This window comes from Stenella coeruleoalba (assembly GCF_951394435.1).
Source record: "Stenella coeruleoalba genome assembly, chromosome: 12".
NCBI lineage: Eukaryota > Metazoa > Chordata > Mammalia > Artiodactyla > Delphinidae > Stenella > Stenella coeruleoalba.
In genome coordinates this window covers 42,615,122-42,639,554 of record NC_137158.1, presented here as the reverse complement: position 1 = coordinate 42,639,554, position 24,433 = coordinate 42,615,122, and the positions used below count along the sequence as shown (strand labels likewise).

Below are 24,433 nucleotides of genomic sequence, written 5' to 3'. Positions count from 1 at the left end.
AACTGTAATTCTACTAGGTGAGCTTTCAATGTGCTTCCTATTCTTTTACTGTTTTGTTCAGAACAAATCTCTTCCAAGGTAAGACAACCAGAGTGACTGTTGAAAGCTTAGCCCAAAGTCATTTTTGCTCAATAAACAAATGTTTTCTTGGACCAGTTTATGTAACATGAGACCGAGGCACTTATGTTAGTTATCCTGATCTTTCTATCCATTTTTGGCCCCTTCAACTTTTTGTTCTTTGGTCAGTTTTGTAAGAAATCATATAAGAGGGGCTTCCCTGGTGGTGCAGTGGTTAAGAATCCGCCTGCCAATGCAGGGGACACGGGTTCGAGCCCTGGTCCGGGAACATCCCACATGCCACGGAGCAACTAAGCCCATGTGCCACAACTACCAAGCCTGCACTCCACAGCCCATGAGCCACACCTACTGAGCCCAAGTGCCACAACTACTGCAGCCCACCCACCTAGAGGCCGTGCTCTGCAACAAGAGAAGACACCGCAATAAGAAGCCTGCGCACCGCCAACAAAGAGTAGCCCCCACTCGCCACAACTAGAGAAAGCCTGTGGGCAGCAACGAAGACCCAACACAGCCAAAAATTAATTAATTATTTTAAAAAAGGATTGCTAGTGTATAGATACACAATGGATTTTGTAAAAAAAGAAATCATATAAGAGTTTCAAATTTATTATTATATATTTTGAGCATATTACTTCTTAATACTTTACCTGACTGCAAGTTCTCCTTTTCTCAATTCAAATTATGTTAATTTATATTCTTTTTCAAATATTTAAAACTGTTAAATTTTAATAACAATTGTTAAATAAAAATTATTAGCTGTTATTTAAAAGTAAAATTTCTTGGTTTTTCTTTAAGAATTGAATTTATAGAAATTTACACATTTATTCTTTAGCATTTCGCAGAAAATACCTAGCTACTTCTGCCTTATTTGTAGCTATAGTAGTGAGAAACACTGCTCTTTCTCAGCAGATATAACTACCCCAAATGTAGCTAAATTAGGAGGTAAGCAGGCCAAGCTGGTGAGGACATACTCCCCACATGCAGGGACATCTGAGCCACAAGGAGCACAGGCCAAGGTTTATTTAGCACACTGCGTGTAGGAGGTTCATCACTTCCCCAAACATCTACTGATCTATAGATACTAGGCCCCAGTTTGAAAGGTGAATAAATTTAGTGTTACATACAATCTTTTTTTCCGCCCCAAACGCAGTAGCTCTGGTTAGATTTAAATAAGAGATTCAAAGGTTCCTAATCCTCTTATAGGCTCTGGCACTGACATTTAATAAGGCATTGACTGTTGAGATGTCTTCCTTGCTTTTGTTTCTTAAAACCATACAAGGAAATATCTCCTGTCATAATTTAACAGGCTCTAGAAGAATAACGCCCCGCTTAAGTTAATGTACCTAAGAACAAACAAACAAAAAAAATGGGGGTTTTTTTGCTATTACCGTTCCCATTTCTGTCACAAAGAGAGCATTTTCAGAGAACTGTCAGGGGAAGTTTTGCTCAGGAATCTAAGTATATGACTGAAGAGGAAAAATGAGCTGCACCTGAATAGCAGAAGGCACTTTCGGAGGCGGGCACACAATTGGGCACAGTTAGAATCAAGGGTTGCTCCTATAAATTTATTCACTATAAAGTTTCCAGACTTTCAGAGCCTCTGGCTAGGAACCCAGTAGTTGGCAGCAGAGACCTGCAGGTCCATCACACTTCAGGGAAGTGTTTAGGGCACAGCCAAGTGGCTGGCTTCTTCTAAAGCACAGTTCTCTGGAAGTGCTTCACAGGGAGTCTGTTCAACTTTCCCCACGGCACGTGAGTACCACCATTTCTGCCTGGAGGGGGAACTGGCCCCAGTGCCACAGCCCAGGCAAGGACAGAGAATCATCGTCTGATTCCTTACTCAGGCCGGGGAACTACTAAATATTTGGATACCATTTGGGAAATAGTTTATGTTTGGTAAAGCATGTACCTTTATCCCAATGTATCTTCAGGAAAACATAAAATGCTAAAAGGGAACAAAAAGCAACAATAACAGCAACAACAAAAAAAAGAAAACTGGACAACGCTGATCAGTTCATTCTACTTCAACCAGAAGAGGAAGCTTACACAGGAAGTTGGATCCAAAAGTGATTAATTTTTCTAAATTACAAAAAAAGTTTCTGAATTTCAAAAGTAACTCATGAATACATTCTTGAAAAATTTCAAACCTTAGAAAAATATATAAAGTAATATATGAAACTCTCCCTTCAACCCCCTCCCACCCTCAACCCATTCCCACTTTCCTCGTCAGGAATAACCGCTCAACAATTTGGTGAGCCTCCTAGACCTCTTCTGTGTACACACATGTTGTTTGGGTTTGTCTGCTTTACATACATGGATATGACGCCCACACTTCAGTATGTCCATGGCACAGAGAAATCTGACACGATGGGAAAGTGATCTAAACCCAAAGTTTTTGATTCTGTCATTAGAGTTACAACTTCCAAACCTTTGAAAAACACTTTCACACTTTTACAACAGTTACATATTAAACACACAAATCTGCAGTAATTTAATGGTGACTAGAAAAACAGGTCTGTGAAGTTAAGAAAGATGGCTGAGAAGATACCAGGACATAGCCTTTCCTCTCCTAATAAAGTACTCCAGGAACCCTTGCAAAGATTTTCTTTAACCATCATTATTCATCATTAATGCAGTTCGGTCATCTCTTTGCTTGGCATTTAGAATTGTTAGGCTGAAAATACCTGGAACCCAGGACCCTGATGGAAGTTTAAATTCAGAACTCTTAAGCAGAAGTGTAAGATATATTCCTAAACTCTGTTACCTATAAGCAAAGATCCCCAAATCAGGATAACCAAGGTCTCCTTGATACCTGTTCCAAACCAGGATCTGCCTCAGTATTTAATAGAATACTAAAACAATAAAAGCAAGGATCTATTAATGATCCACTCTGGGCCGGCACTTTAAATAAGCCGTCACCGGGACTTCCCTGGTGGCACAGTGGTTAAGAATCTGCCTGCCAGCACAGGGGATACGGGTTCGAGCCCTGGTCCGGGAAGATCCCACATGCCGTGGAGCAACTAAGCCTGTGTGCCACAACTACCGAGCCTGCGCTCTAGAGCCCGTGAGCCACACCTACTGAGCCCGCGAGCCACACTTACTGAGCCCGCAAGCCACAACTACTGAAGCCCGTGTGCCTAGAGCCCGTGCTCCGCAACAAGAGAAGCCACCGCAATGAGAAGCCTGTGCACCACAACGAAGAGTAGCCCCCACTCGCCGCAACTAGAGAAAGCCTGTGTACAGCAACGAAGACCCGACAGCCAAAAATAAATAAAATAAAATGAATAAATTTATATAAATAAATAAGCAAGCAAGCTGTCACCATGAGTCCTCACACAGCCCTCTGCCGGATCTAGAGACAAGTCATATCACACTCCAGAGCCTGTGCTTTTCTACTCTGCGGCCTCCCAAACCCAAGATGACTGTGCCCCAAAAGTAGAACATGTGGGAGGCTGTGAAGTGTGTTCTGGGCCCGGAGGCTACTCAGAACCCGTGTGATGGGGACAGAGAGGGAGGGGAACTGCCGTGGCCCCACCAGGCTGAGCTGTAACAGACGAAAGCGAGGAGCAGACACGTCTGAGAAAACACAGCACCAACAAAAGGCAGGAGAGGAAGATAAGCAGCAGAAGCCTTCCAACCCTTAAAGGCCGCCAAAGGGCAGACAGCCAGGCAGGGAGACAGGGAGAGGAGGAAGAATAAGCAAACAGGCAGAGCTGGAGTTGGTCGCAGCAGAGAAGAAAGAGCCAAGAATCAAAACCCACACTGAATGTTTGGGAGTTGGGGCAGGGAAGCCAGGAAAAAGAAGGGACAGAGCAGGGTGGTGAGCCCAGCCGCCTGTGTGGGGTAGGCCTGCGTTGGCCCCTGTGCTGTCAGTGGCTCCCAGCAGCACAGGACACACCGAAGGCTGCCTTTCTCCTCCACGGGCCTCCTCGGGCTGGACCGCAGTCATCTCGCCTGTGACACAGCCCGCACTACCAGGTGCTACACACACTGCACATTTGGATGAAAAAAATCAGATGCGACCTAAAAGAAGCCAGGCTGTGACTAACCTTTCATCCAAAACGAAATTACTGATTCTTAACGCACTGCCGTGTAACTGCAGACCAAACGTGGGACAAGCTAGGAAAGGCTATATTTTCTTTCATAAATCACATGAAATACTAACGTATGTGCCCCCAATATGTTGTAAGTGACCCGACTGCCCTGCCTGTAGGGGGAAACTTTCTAAAGTTATAGTTGTTCCCGAGTAAAGTGCTGATGTATAAAACATACCATGACTTCATCCATCACAGCACCTTAGTCTGGGCCCCAATCGCCTCGACCCGGGACACTGTATTGGCCTCCTAACTGGTCTCCCTCCCTCCAGCACTCCTGCTTCCCTCCCAGTAATACAGCCTCCACACACAGAGCGACCACAGCGACTAAAACGTAAAATCCCGTCATTCCCCAACAAAGACCTACTATGCTTCGAGTAAAATGTCTGCATCAGGGATTTCAAGGCCCTGTTTAATCTGGGCCCTCCTCTTCCCAACCTCTTCCCAGGCCACTCTCCCTGTCTTCTTGAGTTCCCATTCACTCCCAGCTTCCTCCTGCCTCAAGTCTTGCTCCAGGAACTCAGGGACCACGTCTGTCTTGTTTGTATCACCCCTACCAGGGTCTGGGCTGGTGCTTGGGGCACAATGGGCACTCCTTTTTTATTTTAATAAATGAAAGGAAGCCAAAAGTCTGTAATACAACCAATTTCCATTAGAGGGCTCCCTTGACACTTGAGAACAAGACAATGTTCTGCTAAGTGTTCGACAGGGATATCCGCAGTTGGGTATTAATAAAAGGGGGAATGATCCTAACACAGTGAATATTTTAAAAAGTAGCACTCTACTAGCTGTCTGCACTTCCTTCTAGCCGTGTGACCAGACTCCTTCCTGCAGCTCTCTGCCTGGCCCTATACACAAACACCGACGGTGAGGTAGCTTCCCTGTTCTTCCGTGTTGGCATCCCTAAGTGGAAACAGCGACGGTACCTTCCTCAAAGGGCTGGGCAAGGAGGAAAGAAGATAATGTACGTACAGCATTCAGTTCATCGTCTGGCACACGGAAGTGCTCAGTAAATGGGGATGGCTATTATTTCAAATCAATTAAAGGCAATTTATCTGTAATAAATATCTTTTCCAACCATGTCCTTCGCCCAAGTTCTACCTTTCCTTCAAGGCCCTGCTCAGATACTGCCCCTCATCTCTACAGTGAACGGACGTGCGCAATCCCCAAGCCCCCATTTTGTCTCTCCTTTACCTTCCTTCCACAGCCAAGCCCTTGACAAAGTTGCCTGTATTTCCATTTAATCAGCTGATCGTGATCAGTCTTTTGCACCTGCCACTCCACTGAAACTCCCCTCTGTTGCTAAATCCAGTGAAAACCTATTAGTCTTTAACGTGCCTGCCCTCTCACTAGTTACTGACACTGCTAACCACTCCTGCCCCTGGAAACACTATGTGCCTCGCTTTTTTCCTACCAGGCTGGCCACTCCCTTTCAGTGTCCCCTGCACACGCTCTACTCACCCCATACAAGCCCATGAATGCCGAAGTCCCACAGGTCTCTCAGCCACGCTCTCCCACGAGCTCCAAACTCAACTTGGCTTTCCCACAAGCACTACAAACTTAACATGGCAAAAACAAACTCATCCTCTTACTCTGTTCTACTGAATTACTGATCTTGATAAAACAGCAAAACCTTCCACTGTTACCTGAGCCACAAATCTCAGGCCCAGCTTAGGCGGCTCCACTGAATTCTCATTTCCTGTATCCCTGTTTTACTCCCTGTTTGATCCCAACATCTCTGCCCTGGTTCCTCCTGCCTAGACTATTTCAATATTCTCCAACTAGTCCCTGTGCCTCCACTTTTTAAAATAAATAATAACAATAGCTTTATTGGAATATAAATTCACATACCAAAGAATTCACCCACGCATTTAAAGTGCACAATTCACCGCGGGTTTTAGTTTAACAAGATTGTACAACCATCACTACTGCCTAGTTTTAGGATATTTACAACACCCCAAAAGAAACCCCATACCCAGGAGCAGTCACTCCCCATACCCTCCTTCCCCCAGCCACTAGCAACCACTAGGCTGCATTCTCTGTCTCAGGATCCGCCTATTCTGGACACTTCATATAAAGGGAACCACATGATATGTGGCCTTTTGTGACTGTCTGAACTCTTGCCCTTCCTCCTCTGTATTCCACCCTTCACAGTCACTAGGTTAAGCTTTATAAAATACAACTCACGTCGGGCTTCCCTGGTGGCGCAGTGGTTGAGAGTCCACCTGCCGATGCAGGGGACACGGGTTCATGCCCTGGTCCGGGAAGATCCCACATGCCGCAGAGCGGCTGGGCCCGTGAGCCATGGCCACTGAGCCTGAGCGTCTGGAGCCTGTGCTCCGCAAGGGGAGAGGCCACAACAGTGAGAGGCCCGTGTACCACCAAAAAAAAAAAAAACAACTCATGTCATGTCACTCCCTTGCTTAAAATCCTTAATGGCTCCTGGTAGATTTCAGGATAGAGTTCGGCCTCTCCTGTGCTCATAAAGGCCGTTCCCAACTTGACTCCTGCCTATCCCTCAGCCAATCAATCTACTATTCTCTCTTTAGTCCATTCAAACATTGTTTCCCAGACCTAACATCTCTTTGCCCATGTGGCTTCCTCTGCTTGCAACAAACACCCTTTTCTCTCTTCCTTATCTATTTAACTATTGCTCACCGCTTAACACTCCACCAGCCCAGGAAGCCTGCTCAACCCTCCTCTAGTGATTTAGATGCTCTGTGCCTATGTTTCTATGGCACCCATCTAGCATACCATTATTCCACTGTGCTGCAGCACTGCTTTATCTTTCTTCCCCGGAGACCATTAACTACTGAGCACACAGACCATACTTCAGCTGTACCGTTTAGCACAGCGTCTGGCACGGAGGAGTCACTTAAATACTTGTCAAATAAGTGTCGACGTGATCTTGGAATAGCACACCCCACAATACCCAGGAGGCGATCTGCAGTAAAGAAACTCAGAAGACACGCACACCCCTGAATTTCACAGCGTATTGCAAAAGGCACGTGACTATGAGAACTATGCCAAAAATAAATCATTCTTAGAAAAAACAATGGGCAAACACCATTTTGGTTTGGTGGAGTTCCACGACAAGACAAAGATTGTTGTTTGTTCGCCAATTTCTCATGTTGAAAACCCAAAACTCATAACTGATTTTGCCCTTGAAAAACTGCTTGTAAAAGTTAGGTTCTAGAAAGTATTTCTCATTTTTACAGAAGAATTTAAGCAAATAAGTACATATAATGAGCCATTAGGTGGTAAGGATAAATTTGCTGGAGGAAAAAAGGCTTATTAAGAAAGTACCTGTAGATAAACTTTCTTCACACCAGGCACATAATCTGCGATCCGGCCGAAGAGCAGCCGTCCAACTCCTGAAGTGATGCCGATGCACATGAGAACCACCTCTTTATTTTTCTCATCTTGAAACCTTTCATTCACATGTTTCATCTGTAGACCAAAGAGAAAGAAGCCACACTGAATATGGTAGGAAAACTGGACAAGTTTTGAAGCTCTGTACAAATGCCTTTGTGTCTCTACCATGTTATGGACTCTCATCCCCTTCCAAATTCAAATATTTATAAAATTTGTTCTGTAAAAGAAAATTTATAAAATTTTTCATGAGAACACATGAAGAAAAGCTAACATGGTTTAGCTTGTTTATAAATAAGAATTTTTATAAGAGGGTTTAAAAAAATTTTTAATAAAAAGTAACCAGCACACCCTTTATCAGTTACCACTGGGCCATGAGCTAAAGAAAGAGACCTTTGAACACACCGTGCCACCTTGTCCTCACAAGGTCACCCGAGGATCCAGCTATCATCTGCTCCCCTGAAAGGTAGTTTAAGGCTCAATTCTGGAGTTTCCTCTCTTCTAGGAGGACCTGAACCAAACTGAAATAAGTTATACTGGAGCTTACAGGATAAAAGCATAAGGTTCTCTGCCTGAGGATTTGCCTATTTGTGTGGCATTAGAACAGATAAAAATAGAGTCAGTTTAACAGAAAGAAGAAAGGCCTGGAGAGAGAATGTTTGCATTTAAGTCCTGGTTCCATTCCTTGCTAGCCTTGTGACCTTGGGTAAGTTGTTAATCTCTAGGGCCTCAGTCTCCTTGTCTGTAAACTGGAGACAGCAACAGTACTTCAAGAGGGTGTTTGTGAGGATTAAATATCTCTGTAAAGAACTTAGTGCCTGACACACAGTTAATAGTGATATTAATTTTAGCCTTTTTTTTTTTAAAAGACCTTTTCCCTCAATTTACAGTCTACTTAGAATAGTGACTGCAAATCTACAAGCCAACAATGTTTTAAAAGGAGTGTGACTAGCAGGTGTTATAATGGGTGACAAAACCTGCGGCTCAGCACCCACTGCCTAACACAAGCTTTGCTCCCATGGCCCCTAAGTTCCACGCTTTCCACCTCTTGCTCAGCGCTTCCACTTTCTCAGTGATCACCTATCTGTGCTCACAGCAAGGAGAAAAAGCATGTCTGTACTCCCACTGCTTTCTCTGAAATCACTGAGCTATCATAACAAACAGTTGTTTCAAACAGACTCACTGTCCCCTACACCAAACGCTGGCCTGAATTCTGAAAGCCTGCAAAGCAAATTTGCCGGAAAGCGCGATGGCCCAGCTGGTACCCTGCCGCACTCACCCCCTCACAGCCTGCCTCCCTCCGTTTCAGTTACCACCACTACTGCTGGCCCAGCTACCCAGGTTTAGAAACTGGACAACCATCCTAGATTATCCCCTCCCTCCCTTCAGATCCAGCAGTCACCACCCAGTTCTGATGATTTTACCTCCTAAATCTCTCAGACACTCTTCCTTTGGTCCATGTCCCCCCCCAGTGTTTGAGTCTGGGTTATCACTCCTCACCTGGACCCCTACAACAGCCTTTAACGTGCTTCATGCTACAGCCCCCAACTCCTGAATCTCTAACCTGCATTCTCTGAGACCACCTGATTAAGTTCCAAATTAAAAATAACACTGCTCTGCTATGATCCCACAGCCTTCAGGGTAAAGCTCAAACTCCTGGTTTGACCAACAAAGCCTCCCTACTTTGCTGCGGAGCCTCACCATGTCAGCACTGTGCTGTCCAGTACAGCAGGTGCTAGCCACGTGTGGGCTATCCAGCACTTGAAATGTGGTTAGTTTGAACTGAGATGTGCTTTAAGTGTAAAACGCAAAAAAAAAATTTTAGAAAACTTAGTGGGAAAAAAAAACACAAAAAATATCTCAATAATTTTAAAATACTGATTCCATGTTAGAATAACAGTTTGGCTATATTGGCTAAATAAAATATATTATGAAACTAATTTCATTTTTTTTTTAACTTTTAAAAATGTGGTTAGTAGAAAATTTTAAATTACTTATGTGGCTTGCATTATATTTCTACTGGACAGTGCTGGTCTAAGAAATTCACTTATGGTCACAAAGATAAAACAGCTATTGATAAAAGTGACCTCAAACTGGCTAATTCCTCCAAGTCCTTATCAGAGATGGATTCCAGCTCAATTCTGAAGAAAATGAATAACCTGATCTAAGGCAGGTGAGATAATAATTATGTGTATTCATCAGCTTTATTTGGAATTTGAATCCAGACTCTGATGTATTAATCTACTTTAGGAAACACCCAAAGGATCTAGAATAACTGTTTAAGACGTTCTTTAGTATTCAAATAAGACTGAATATGCTAGTCATTCTTTTGATGAAACTAAGAACACCTGCCTGCCAAATTGCTATTATCCTTTATTAGTCGTTTATTTTTGCCCCCTGCTCTACACTTTGTAATCCTTAAAAGAAATAATGAGGTGAAATGTTTTGGGTCTCTTGAAATAAGGTAAATTTGGTAAATTCAAATTACACTTACGTGGAAACTTACTTCTTCAGCTATAAGGGGCATTATTTCATTGAATTTTATTATTGTTGTCATTGTTTAAGTAAAGCAAGAACTACAGCTTCTTATACCTCCTTCCCCACCCTCAGCCAAAATTTGCAAAATAAAGTTGAGGTTTATTTTGTTTTTTGGATTTTTGTCAGGAAGTAAGGGAATCTGGGTGACTGGAGAATGGAATCGGGGGCTGCTGCATCTCTGGATCTTAGAGAGCCTTTCTTGGTGAGGGAGTAGCACCCAGGAAAGCTGGCGTGTTCTACTTGCAGCCTGGGCCTCCCATGACTGCCACCAACTATTCTACGAATCCCTGCCCATCTCTCTGGAGACTGGCACACATTTTAGTTTAGCAGAATGCATGAACGCTGGGCAAAACTGATTACTTCCCATAAAGAGTCACATGGAAAGGGACATGAAAATGTGGAACAGATGTTTCCGTATTTAACCTAACTTATTTAAACCGATGCAAAGCTTATATTAGAAGCCACTATCTACACAGGGGATAACGCCATTTTGTATGGCAGTGGTTTAAAGTGGACTTTATCCAAATGTGTAAGTGCCTTTAGGGAATTAGTCATTTGTTTCTATTCTAAACATGTGTTTACTCCAGGGCTGCACACCTTTCAGGGATTACCAGAGCCTTGCTGACTGACAGCTTGAACGCTCCCTGCTCCTGAAACATTTTCCATCATTCAAACAACTTTCGCTAACCACAGAAGCCATTTTTGGATTGTGTGAAACCCTATTTATTGTTTTGTTATCGAAAAATAACCAAGAACTTAAATCCCATAATATCTGCGCATTCTTTATCCACGGGTGAAAGAAAGACACACTAGCTCACAGTTTACCCCCTTCCTCCTAACCATCCCCACTTCAAGTGAATGGTGATTCAGCCTCTCTCTACAGATGACATGTTTCTGACCAGCCACATGAAGAGAGAAGTTCCTCCCCCCTCACTAGAGCCCAGAGGCAGAGCCGTTTTTGAGAGGTCGAGGGCAGCAGCCTAAGAAAGTGACCCTCCTGCTGGATCGGCCTAGCCCTGGCTTCTCCCCTCTCTACCTCTTCCCTACAGGGAGCCTCAGGACCAGACATTTGGAGACATCAGACAGTGTTCTTCCACTGAGATCCCAGGCTGAGTCCTCTGGCTGTCAGAGAGTCAACCATGAAGGAAGCTCAGTTTGGGGTGGCCATAGTACAAAACCAGGTCCAATACAGCTGACGTAAGTGCGTTAGAAACTCAAGCTTCTCCTTGACAAATGGTTTCACGACAGAAGATGGCCCAACAGAAGGGCATCCCAACTCACTTTACGGAAGCCCCTGAAATCCAGTGATGCTACGCATCTGCAAAACAAGGAGGTCACTGGTCCAAAAGGTCCAATAATTAGGGAATTCCCTGGCAGTCCAGTGGTTAGGACTCGGCACTTTCACTGCCGAGGGCCCGGGTTCAATCCCTGGTCAGGGAACTAAGATCCCACAAGCCACACGGTGCAGCCAAAAAAAAAAAAGTCTAATAATTACTTATAGTTCTGTTTTCTAAGATTGTGTTATTTGGCCATGCCATGATGGTCATTAGCCTCACTGTCCTTCCACACACACAACTTTTTAAGGGGATGGGTGGTTTTTGTTTAATATCTTTTATGTAACTTATTACATAAAAACATGATAAAACTTTGGTATATACAATTTAAACTATACATCTTTGGGGGTGTATAGTAGTTAAGAAAGAAGGGAGGGCTTCCTTGGTGGCGCAGTGGTTGAGAGTCCGCCTGCCGATGCAGGGGACCCGGGTTTGTGCCCCGGTCCGGGCCCAATAGAGCACTGCAGGCTATGGGACTAATGAAACTACAACTGCCTTTGCAGGATGGAGGAAAAACAAAACAAAACGACAATATTTATCATCCGCTGTTGTTGCAGTTACTACGCCCTTTGGGAGATTAACAGATTCCAGACAGCAGTCATCATCTGTCCTTGTCTGTGAGCATTTGATTCCCTGATCCTCTGCCCTCCTCTTCAGATCCATACCATCAAGCTGAAAAGAAGGTGGGCAACAGGTAGTCACGTGCACTCCTTCCGTGTCTGAGAATAAACTCTTGGCGAGGACAGGGGACCCGTATCATTTACATTTACGCAGTACATTCAAAAATGGGATAGTAAATGCTACACAGTATTTTCAGGGGTTGTGGAATTCAGAATGATTTCTGCAGCTTCCTACTTCCCAACAGAGGTGCTGCATTCAGAGTACTTCTCACTTGCTGTTCACTCCTGAGATTAGCAGTTTCAGCTTGTTGCCTCTCATTTGCATGCAGTTTCAGCTTGTTGCCTCTCATTTGCATGCAGTTTTTCTAAGAATATATCCTTTCAACATCTGAAAAGCTACTCCGTAACTCTAAAAGACCATTCTACTTAAATATACTTTTTGAAAGGTAAACACAAAGAAAAGAGCCTGGTCCCTTTAAAAATTAGATGTACATTTGAAAGGCAGTAGAAGGCCTGCTAGAGTGGTTAATGGATAATCTCAGATTTTGTTGCAAATCAAAACTTTATACTACCCTTTGACTTCAAAGAAAGATGAACAGAAATCTTCTGAATGGAACGAGGGTTTGGTTTGGTTTTTTTCTTTCTTTTTTAAACAACTGTGTTTTCTCTATCTCTGTTTTTGCTAAGAAAAGGAAGAAAGGGCATTCATTCCCTGAGGAAGTTTTACATGGGCAGTGTACACCAGCAAGCCCAGTGAGGTGACTAAAGATAGCAGGAAACTAAGTCCATAGATATGGGTACATAAAATTAAGCCCTTTATATCATATAATATTGAAATCGGACTCTATAGCCATAAGACAGTCATTGATTAGGTCAGCCTCAAAACATCATTTTAACTTGTTAAATTTGATAAACTGTGCTTTGAAATAAAACAGCTCCAAGATGTACTTGAAGTGAAAACGCAGAATTTCCTTGCCTGCCAACATTTTTAAGGACTAACATCTTAGGCAGCCCACTGTCTCTATACTAGTAAGATATTTGACATGACTAAACCCGTGGTGCGGGTACCGCCTGCCTGCTCAGCAGCTGACCCAGTGGAGGGCAGACCTTTGGCCTGGCAGGACTCTAGGAGGCATGGGTAGTTGGTTCTGTTTGTTTTTTTAAACGGCCAGTCTTTCCATTTCATTAAGATGGGTTTCCATAGTGCAAGTATTCACACATGGCGCTGTTAAGACAGATAAATGTCAGGACTGAGAAAAAAAGAGGGACGAGTTTCCAGGAAAATTATTTAACAGCCACCAAGGGATAGAAAAAGAGTTCGGAAGGAAGGAAGATAGCTAATGGTTTGGAAAACTTTGGTCTGATTTTGAAAACATTTTCTAACTCTAAAAATTCTTTAAATCCTTCATTTTTCTTTTTTTTTTTTGAAAAATAATTTTCCTTAGATTAAAAAAGAAAAGTCCATCCTTAACATAGCATTATTTAGATCAGATCAAGATTTGGCAACATGTTCTAGAGGAAGTGTCTGTCAAAACCAATTTGGATTCAGATACCAGTTCAAATAATCCTGAATTACAGAAGTTAAGATGAACTTCATCTTAAAATAAAAAATAAGTCACTAGGATTTTTAGGTAACTTGAAATTATTCAGTGACCCTGACAATAATTTCTGTGTCAGATATTTCTCAAATTATCAAAAATTATTCTAGTCCTTCCAGAACAATGAAAGATGTTTAATCCATTTTTTAAAAAACTTTTATTCATTCCACCTAAATTCAAATATGATTCTGAAGAGTTTCTTTCTTGAAGTCTCATTCTTGGCACACCAGGGACACCACTCTCTCAGACCCTTGGTTCCTGGATAGTTGGGATGAACACAATGGACTGTGAATTGTTAAGACAGTGCCCATCTGTGAAGGAGGTAGACTGTCTCTACTCTGGTCAAGATGGCTCGGGAGGTCTCAGCCATGGTCCACTGCATGACCGCCTGACTAACGCTTTAGTAGAGTACTCTGAAGATACACGGTGATAGAAAGGTCTCCGAAGATGTGGACTCCTGGTTGTGATTAATGCTCTTCTGAGGCATCATGTGTTTCTATGTTTGTATTTGTTTAAAAAAAGGTGGAGGGATATGCTCTTTTAAACTTACTCCTGGATTTATCTGGTGATAAAATCACCTATCAGCTAAATGTACATGCAAATAGATAGGTGTGGGTTATGGAGTCTGCAGTCATTAGCTGAATTGCATGAATTTGGAAAAGTAGTCCAAATTGAACAAATATACCCAACAAAAGGCTAGTTCAATTAAGGTTAAATTTTAGAAGTTTAAGATAGACTTCATCTTAAAATAGAAAGGGATAATTTCAGAAAGTATTAGTTAAATCACTAGGATTCCTGGGTAATTTTATAACTTTACTTAATGACCCTGGCTATAATGCTAATAAGCCAGATATTTTGTAAATTATCATAATTGGTTCTATTTCTTCTTGAACACAGAAAGATGTGTAGACTGTTGTTTTACTGAAATTTTAATTTGTTTAAGGTAGATCTAATTTTTGAGAGAAATTAGAGCACTGTTAGTTCTTATTCAGCTTAATTTTGCCCTTAATTCTAAAGTGAAAAAAGATTGATCCTTCCATGAAAATTCTACCTTCTTCTACCCTCTCCTCACTAAGATTCCCTCAGACTAGTGGTGCTGGCTAGAGAACCCTTTTACCAAAAGCCATCTGGCCTCCTTTCTCCTCTAGTCTTCCTAAGGCACACCATAGTGAGTGTCTTTTCTATTAATTCTAAGAGTTATCTAATTGCCAACTCTCTCCCTAGTATCACATAAAATTCAAAAAAAATTTTATCTGAATGAAGATTAAAAATTATTAGGATTAGGGAATTCCCTGGCAGTCCACTGGTTAGGACTCCGAGCTTCCACTGCAGGAGGCATGGGTTCAATCCCTGGTTGGGGAACTAAGATCCCGCATGCTGCGGGGCACGTCCAAAGAAAAAAAAAAGCAATTGTTAGGATTAGGCCCAGAAAAGTTTTCCTTCCACTGCTGTCGCTTTCACATACTTGTGAGATTGTCTACCCCGATTTTTTACCCTTTTCTTAAGAATAAGACTATTTCAGAGTTTGGGGGTGTTGGTGATTAACATTATTTTAAACATGTTCAGTCCTGTCTTGTGATTTTAGTGTTCAGGAAGAAAAGGACCACACCCCTTTAGGATAGATAAGAAAGTACAAAGCCTGAGTGGTCTGGATTAAGGCAGCTGGCATGGCAAAGAGAAAACTTTTGTGGGCTGAGAGTTGGAAGGCCTAGGCATAGTAGGAAGAAAAAAGTCTTTGGAGTCAAATTATGAGCTCTACTCCTTACTGAGTCTAAGATCTTGGGCATCAGTTTCTTAGTTTCAAACCAATACTGCACACTGGTTCACAATAATGGCAGTACCACTCCCTTGGGGGTGTTTCAGAAATCTGTGGAGGCTATTTTTATCTTTCTGATATAGTTGTGTCCAAGCATTACCTTTTTTCCAATTATTGCTTTTTATTTTAACAACATTTATATCACATAACATTTACCATTTAAACCAGTTTTGAGTGTGTATAGTCATTGGCATTAAGTATTCACCTTCTTGTGCAAACATCACCACCATCTATCTCCAGAACTTTTCCATTTTCTCAAACTGAAACTCTGTACCCATTAAATAATAACCCCCATTGTCCCCCCTTCTCCAAGTCCCTGGCAGCCCCCATTCTACTTTCGTCTCTATGAATTCGACTCCTCTAGGTATCTCATCTAAGTGGAATCATAGACTTTGTATCTGGCTTATTTCATTTAGCATAATGTCTTCAAGGTTCCTCTATGTTGTCACATGTATCCCAAGCATTACCTTTATTTTATTCAAGAATTACTTTTTATTTCTCCTTGTGTTACAAGTGGGGCATTACTGATTTTTTTAAAATTATGTATATAGGCAGGTTTCATGACCTAGGAATTTTGTTTCAGGAGAGAAAAGGAGGCACTGGGTCTGACACACTGCTCTAGATGTGTGACAGGGTGGCTGTGAAGGTGAACGTGATACAGAACTTAGAAAGCACCTCACAAGGAAGAGGTAGGACGGGAACCCTAGGACTGGGCAACCCCTACTCCAGGATCCAAGGCAGCCCCGAGAGCTGAAGAACAGGAGACACTGGCAGGGAATCGTGAAAAGTCCCTAAGACAGTTCCCGAGGAGAAAGAAACATAAAAGGAAAAAATGTATTCACAGAAGTAGATACAGTTAAGTAGGAATAGGGATACCGGATGTACGTTGAGGCTATTGTAATGCTTCATAAATTAAATAATCAACATATGGCAACATTTTAAATTGCACAGATGGGTACACGGGTCAAGAGCGTGGGTCATCTGTTAGGCTACTTATTGGGCTGTGGTCACCTAGGCATCCCATTCTCCTGGAAGCAGCTTGGAAGATGGTACAAGGCCTAAGAGGTATTGTTTCACCTCAGCAGGGCTGACTATGTACCTCGAGCCACCCATTTCCGTATCTTTAAATTACTCCACATTGACACTAGTCTAGATAAGCATACTTTTACTTCTATTATTTAACCTTTAAACCACACCCTGCCACTAACTATTTGTATGTGGCCAGAGAAAGTCTCAAAAGCAACTAACTCCTCTCCCTATAAAATGGAGATAAAACTGTTCTCACCTCCAGGGGTTGTATATTGAGGATCAAAGAAAAAAGAATTTGAAGAACATAAAGTATTATTAGGATGAAAAGTAGTCACGAGTAGGGAAATTAGTAGACATCATATTCCAGCAATTCAACCAACCTATAGCTCAGCCTCAAACTGGTCAAAAAGTATTTGTGTGCCAGGCACATGCTTGGTGCTCGGGATGGAGCAATGGAAAGGAGGCTCTGTCCCTACCCTTGTCTAATCTACCTTACCTGGTTCTTCTTTATCATTTCCTGAGGTGTTAGGACACTCCCCACACAAAACTCCCCAATGTATTTTGTAGATAAATCCACAGTTTTCACCAGCCTTTCCCATACTTACATTGAATACATTATACAGGATAAGGGCCTAACAAAAATACACTACTGCTGCTTTTCAACTTAAGTTAAAATCAGATATTCTTAAATGTTTGTGGATTTCATTTTCCCTCCAAATTTTAAATCTTTTAGCAGTTTGGGGCCTACATTCTAGGGATAATTTTCATGCCTGAATAAACCATGCATCACTTCTAAAAACTATTGTTGAATTATTTGTAAATACTTATTTTTGGCTAAATAAATACAATTTGGAACACATGACAAACTTACTCTACCTTACTAAAAGCAGCAGCTCTGTTTTAGTTTATTTGTAAATAATCAGTTTTCTAGATTTCTTATGTATTAATTACATAATGTCTTCCTATCATGTTCCTATGCTAGTGTATTACAATTCGAAAGAAAAAAATTCCAAAAAAACCCAAAAACAACCCGGCTAGCTTTTTTTTGATGAAAATGTTCTGTAGATATTTAACTTCACCATTAATTAGTCACACACAAGTGGCCAGAGAAGTAAAGATCCTTATTCATCTCAAGTAGGAGAATGCTGGTGAATACTGCCTAAGGCACAAAACTGATAAATGGGCAAATTTTCACTAACCTGAGTAGTCAAATTTCAGCAGATGTTGAGATCTGCAGGGAAATAAATGCAAGGTTAGAAAAGCAAGAAAAGCATAGACACCATTGAAAAAAATCTGAAAAGTGGGGATAAAGTGATGGAGAGAGGATGTCTATTCACTCCTGTAATAATCACATGAGAACTGAGAAACTGTAGTGTATTATCAGAAGTTATAAGTCGTGAATGAAGTATCTGGAGAAAAAGCAAAGCTTGGGTCCTATGCAAGAATTTTAAAATTCTAACATGCAGATTCGAATATATCAGATAAAAATAAGTTGAATAAAAAAATTCATCAACTGTTGGCTGGCCTTAAAGATGGAAACTAGAGAAATTCCATGTCACAGGCTTCCTGAGGGCAATAGGAAGCTGTATCATTTTTGTATCTTCCAAATACCTAACGCTACCCTTCACTGAGAGAAGGCACCTACTGGCACCTCCTCAAAGAGGCTGTCCCTGACTTTACAAACTAAGGTTACATCCCACCACCACCTTCCATCTCATTTTATTTTCTTCAAAGAAAATATCACTATGTGAAAACTACCTTGTTTATTTATGTGCTTACTTATTTATTGAACTCCGTGAGAGCAGAGATCACGTCTGTTCTCACCACTGCATCCCCACACCTAGAGGCACCCGACAGGTGCTCAGTGAATATTTGCCAGATATTCACTTGAATGCTTGAATCTGCTCAACCTGAATCTGTACAACTGAGTTGTAATTAGAGGAAGTCACATATGTGTAAGAAAATACAACAGTGACAGAATGGAATAACCCATTCTAATTCTATTCTAATAACATCCCTGCCACTGACTGTGCAACTCTGAGCAAAATACAACCTCTCTGATGGTCAAGGTTCTTATCTATTAGTGGGAGAAACCAGTATTAGCACTGCTTTCCTCATAAAAGGCTGCTGTCAGAGTTGAATCAGAAAATATATGTGTGAAGGAAATACCTTTATATTCTTTCTGGAAGTTCACTGGGATGGGAATGAATGAATGAAATGAAAATAAGTGAACAAACAAAACACTTCCAGACCACATAATAGGGAAAAAATGTAGGAGTTGTGCGTGGGTATATATAATCAGCACACAGGGAATCTTAATGGTTAATTCTGATATTTAAATTAATACACTATACAAAGAAATATTCTTGTGTCAAAGAAATTTTATAAGCCTATTTTTGAATGAAAAATAGAAGAAAAATTACTTAAATTAGAAAATCTTGGTGAAAAAGCAATGTGATTACTTTTTATTCTGCAAACTACCATAGCATTCTGCATAGCTAATAAGTGTTAAAGTAACAATAATCAGAATAATAAACCAAATCAAGAACAAAAAGAAGGAAGGGAGGGAGGAAATAATGAAACTTTAGCCCCTAGTACTTAGCCTCTAGTGTTTAGTGCCCAGGCTAAAAACAAAATTGAAACGTCAACTCTGCCTCTTTTATTTGCTTGCAGTGCCAAGAAGACTGAGATAGGGCAACTCTTCAGATTATGCAACTCCATTGGAAATCATTCTAAAAATGTTTCCAAAACTCTGCAATCATCATCCCAGGGCTGAGGACATGTAATGGGCACCAAGGCTCTTCTGCCAGAACCTTACAATGAACAGAGATAAACACAACAGGAGAGGTCAGCTCAGCAGCCCAGTCCTGGCCCAATATACAGTAACCTCTGGTTTACATGGATTCTGCTATGAATCCTGCATTCTCAGGGCTCTGCCACACAATAACCATAACCCTGAGCTCTAAATATATCCATGAAAGAAAGACGACAAAGCCAGTACAACTGTTACTGGCAGCTTTGAAGAACTAGACTGTGTCAAAATGGGGAAGCAACCTCCCGATTGGGAAATGAACCCTATAAATTGACTAGAGTTATGTAAAGTGAGACAACTTCACTCCTTTAATGATTCAGTTTCTACTACATACACATTTACACTTTAGGCTACGATAAGCTTCCATTCATTTTCCACGGATATTCTTGCATGTTACACCAGGTTCTGCCACTTTTATAACTATGTGACATTTGGCAAGCAACTTAACCTTTCTGTGTCTTAGTCCCTCTACCAGACTTAAAAAAAAGAAAAGTGCAATTAAGTGACCCGTACAATCCCTTCAACGCCTAAATTACTGTCCTTTTTTTTGCAGGCATTTAAATATCTTCAAAGCCACACTCTTAAGAAGACCAGGCTCAAGCCCCAGCTGCACCAGGCACCGGCCTTTCAACCCTAAGCAAGTTGTCTTAACAACCCCAAGTCCGGTTCCTTTCCTGCTGAATGGAAACCGATCCTGCCCATCTCATAGGGTGGCCCTGAGGCTCCAGTGACAGAGAATATTTGTGGGAGCTTCTTATAAACTAAATGTTAATTAAACATGTGGGAAATAAAAAATACTATATGTGTTTAAAAGAAACTTATGGTTTAAAACAAACCCTTGCATGGCTGTGAGGACTGGGCACACAGAATCTTAAACCGTGCTCTGAAGACTGAATGCTACAGTTGTTCTGGTCATGTTACTCTGAGAATAAATCAGTTGAATTTGACATGGATGCAGACACAGCTGGATTACATAACTGCACACCAGTTGTCCATGTTTGCAATTTTGCCTCCAAATGGTAGGCACTACCTACCATTAAATGAGTTTTTCTCCAATCTGTTACGAGGGAATATAAACTTTCTGATTACAAGTGAGCTGCCAACAAGTAGAGGGGTGAAAAAAACTAGATACAGATAATGGGGCTAGAAAGTGGGGGAAATGGAAAGTGGCAGGGCATCTGGGAGCTAATACATAAGAGATGTGTAGCCCTCAAACTTCCTTTGGATCTCAAGACTCTTCCCTACAGCATGAATACATAAAGTGGCCTTTTCTCCTGGTGCTCTGTAATCCTTGGAGTTAGTGTCTGTGAGGCCTTTTCCAAAGAGGTGTGTCAGAATTTAGAGATAAGGTTAAACTAGCAGAAATATACTCTCAATGGATCAGACAATTCTTTCCCCTCACCAGAGCCACCTGGTAAATGTGGGGTAAAAGTCAATGTCCAGGTATAGCCTCACAAAGGAACATTCTTCAAATTAAGATTTCTATTTCTATTAATCCTCTATCATAACAATTTATTTTCTAGTTGATATAAAAATCATGATAGAACCCTTATCAGCTAAATTTAGGTTCCTCAAACTTGCACAAACTTTAATTTGATATTAATACAATGAGTTGAGGGATAAGCAAATATCCATACTACAGTTAAATTTTGAGATTATTCAAAAGTATATTATATTTTAACAAATAAAACATGAGACAGTTAAAACAAAAGACCGGGGCTTCCCTGGTGGCGCAGTGGTTGAGGATCTGCCTGCCAATGCAGGGGACATGGGTTCGAGCCCTGGTCCGGGAAGATCCCACATGCCGCGGAGTGGCTGGGCCCGGAGCCACAACTACTGAGCCTGTGCGTTTGGAGCCTGTGCTCCGCAACAAGAGAGGCCACGATAGTGAGAGGCCTGCGCACCGCGATGAAGAGTCGCCCCCGCTTGCCACAACTAGAGAAAGCCCTCGCACAGAAATGAAGACCCAACACAGCCAGAAATAAAATTAATTAATTAATTTAAAAAAAAACAAAAGACCTGGTGAAATTTACACATTAACAAGACAGAAGGACAGAGAACGAACTAGTGGTTACCAGTGGGGAGAGGATGGGGGGAGGGGCAAAATAGAGGGTAGGACATGAAGAGGTGCAAACTATTATGTATAAAATAATTAAGCTACTAGGATATATTGTATAGCACAGAGAATATAGCCAATATCTTATAATAACTTTAAATGGAGTATAACCTATAAAAATACTGAATCACTATGCTGTACACCCGAAACTAATATAATATGGTAAATCAACTATACTTCATTTTAAAAAGAAGAAAAACATTACAGATATAGCTGGGGGGGAAAAAAAAACAAGAGAGAAGGAACAGCTTTTCCAAGGCTGTTAGGGCTTTCTCAGGACACTTAATGATTCATCAGTGGCCTCAGAGAGTTTATATATAACTCTAAAATTCAAGCAATTTGCTTTTTTCCATTTTCCTCTAACAGTACTTATGTTATTAATCAAACATAAGATAGCTCTTGCTATAAATTTATACATTTGTCCATTTTTTTCTTCTGCTATGCTTAATGTTTATTATAGGAAACAAAACTGAACATAAAACTATGTATATTCCATGTTCTGCTTGTCACAGGCTGTGAAAAGCAATTCAGTTTTCTCATATTCACAACGTACTAAAGACCAAAAGAGGAGATGTGGGGTCTGGAAGAAAGGTTAGGTGGTATCCCATCATCCCCATTAGCCTGTTTCCTCAGGAGTCCTCTCCGTGGCTGCGCAGCATCCTCTGAGTGCCAGGATGGTCCAACCCTGCCTCTGTGCTTCGTTCTGAGAGAACAGAGGGAAACTTGCAAGGCAAAGAAAACTCTGGTCCAGGCCCAGTGTGGCTGACAGTAGGCAGCACTCCACCTCTGAGGTGATCCGATGAAGGAACAGCAGACTATTTTACGAAAAGAACATGAGACTTAGAGTCCGAGATCTATGTTCAAATCCCAGCTCTGAGCAAACTCAGTGAGTGACCTCGACTAAGCACAGCTTAACTTAGCAGAGTTGTTTCCTTAGCTCCAAGTATATAGTTATTTATTACACTTATTACACTCATCCTTATGATGGTTACCTGAGATTTTGTGGAGATGCTTGACACATGACAGATTCTTGACAAACGTTACCTGAATCCCCCTCTGAGGAAGCCACAAAAGAGATGAAAGCATGTCTGCTGTTCCTATTTGCATGGCTCAGCGCCCTGAGCTCTGGCTTGGGATAATATTCCTGCTGTCACCACAACATGGCCAGAGGTGACCTGGCCAGTGAGGTCTAACAGCTACATTCCAGTACTGAGCCACAGAGCATTTGGCATTAACCAAAGCCATAAAATATCTCCCAAGGTACTACATGTCCCATTTATCGGCTTATTTGCCTCAAATTTTCATTTCTAGTTTTAAAACACAACTTGTGGGGACTTCCCTGGTGGCGCAGTGGTTAAGAATCTGTCTGCCAATGCAGGGGACACGGGTTTCAGCCCTGGTCTGGGAGGATCCCACATGCCGTGGAGCAACTAAACCCATGCGCCACAACTACTGATCCTGCGCTCTGGAGCCCACGAGCCTCAACTACTGAGCCTGTGTGCCACAACTACTGAAGCCCACATGTCTAGAGACTGTGCTCCACGATGAGAGAAGCCACTGCAATGAGAAGGCCGCACACCGCAACGAGGAGTAGCCCCCGCTCACTGCAACTAAAGAAAGCCCATGCACAGCAACAAAGACCCAGTGCAGCCAAAAATAAATAAGATAAATAAATTTTAAAAAAATTAAAAAATAAAATAAAATAAAACACAACTTGTTGGGACTTGCCTGGTGGCACAATGGTTAAGACTCTGTGCTCCCAATGCAGGGGGCCCAGGTTCGATCCCTCATCTGGGAACTAGATCCCATACGCAGGCCACAACTAAGAGCCCACAGGCCACAAATAGTTGAGGCCGGCAAGCCGCAACTAAGGAGTCTACGTGCTGCAACTAAAACCCAATGCAACCAAATTAATAAATATTTTTAAAAATTAAAAAATAAAAACACAACTTGTTTGTTCCCAATTACAGCTGGACTTGGTGTCCACTTAAGTGCCCTGTCAGCAGGCAAATGATGGTGCCTTCAATCATAGTCTCAGAAAAGTGGGATCTTCCCTACCAGATCAGAGTTTCTTTTGAGAACAACTACTATCTGCCACAAAAATGACACACTTATAACTTACGGAGTTTTTTCAAAATGGGCTAATAAACATATATGTTGCAGATTTCAACGCATGAGTCAGTCGTCTTCTCTCCGATAGAGAACTATGTGGATCAGAGCTTAAAAACCAAAACTTGACTGCCATATGTTCTGGAGTCAAAGAACACAGGTGCAGCTTTTCAAGGCGAGTAGTGGTGGACAGATGTGAAAGCAATAAAAACTAAGTCATCATTCTCGTACTGAGGATGGAACACTGCCGCTGAGAAGAGTTGCATCATCGTTGTCATTTTGTAGGCATTTATCAGTCATCCGGCTGACGTGGCCCTGTGGTCAGTGCTCTACCAAAGCAATGCAGACTTGTGGTCAGGCTCTGGTCCTGCATCCTCATCCTGTTCTCACACACACCACCCAAGGCTCTGCGAGATTTTCAGCTGCTACACCGTAGAGAAGACACCAGTTGTCTAGATTTCCTTGTTAATGGGGATAGCCATTCACCCTTCCATACACTTACACAATAGTGACAGAGACACAGAAATTTCTTCCATTTATAAAGTTTCAATTTCAACATGCAGATAAAGCTATGGGTCAAAAGCAAAACACATCAACTCTTTTCCCCATCAACAGATGGCATTAGTGCTCCTTAGTCTTAGGTTTGCTGAATTTGAGCTTCTTGATTAAGTGTTGAATGGATATGAATACCATCATGTCCTATAGGTATAACATGTGAAACATCATTCTGGTATCAAAGTAGAGAATTTTAAAGATCAAAATGGAGAGAAAATGAATACTGCTTATATGGTGTCACTTTAGACTTATCCATAAGATAGTCATTCGACAAATACTCGAGCACTCACTGTACATTAGGCACCATGGTAGATGCTTGGGTTCATTCACTGAACAAGACAGAGGAGGACCCTCAGCCTCCT

The 24,433-nt window shown here is 41.7% G+C and overlaps 1 protein-coding gene across 1 annotated transcript in view; it reads right to left on the bottom strand.

Moving 5' to 3' along the window:
- SLC16A10 (solute carrier family 16 member 10) overlaps window positions 1–24,433 on the bottom strand; it is a 135,921-nt gene that overhangs the window by 9,067 nt on the left and 102,421 nt on the right. Inside the window, 1 exon segment of the mRNA XM_079939304.1 lies at window positions 7,479–7,622. Within this exon segment, the coding sequence (XP_079795430.1) occupies window positions 7,479–7,622 (144 nt within the window).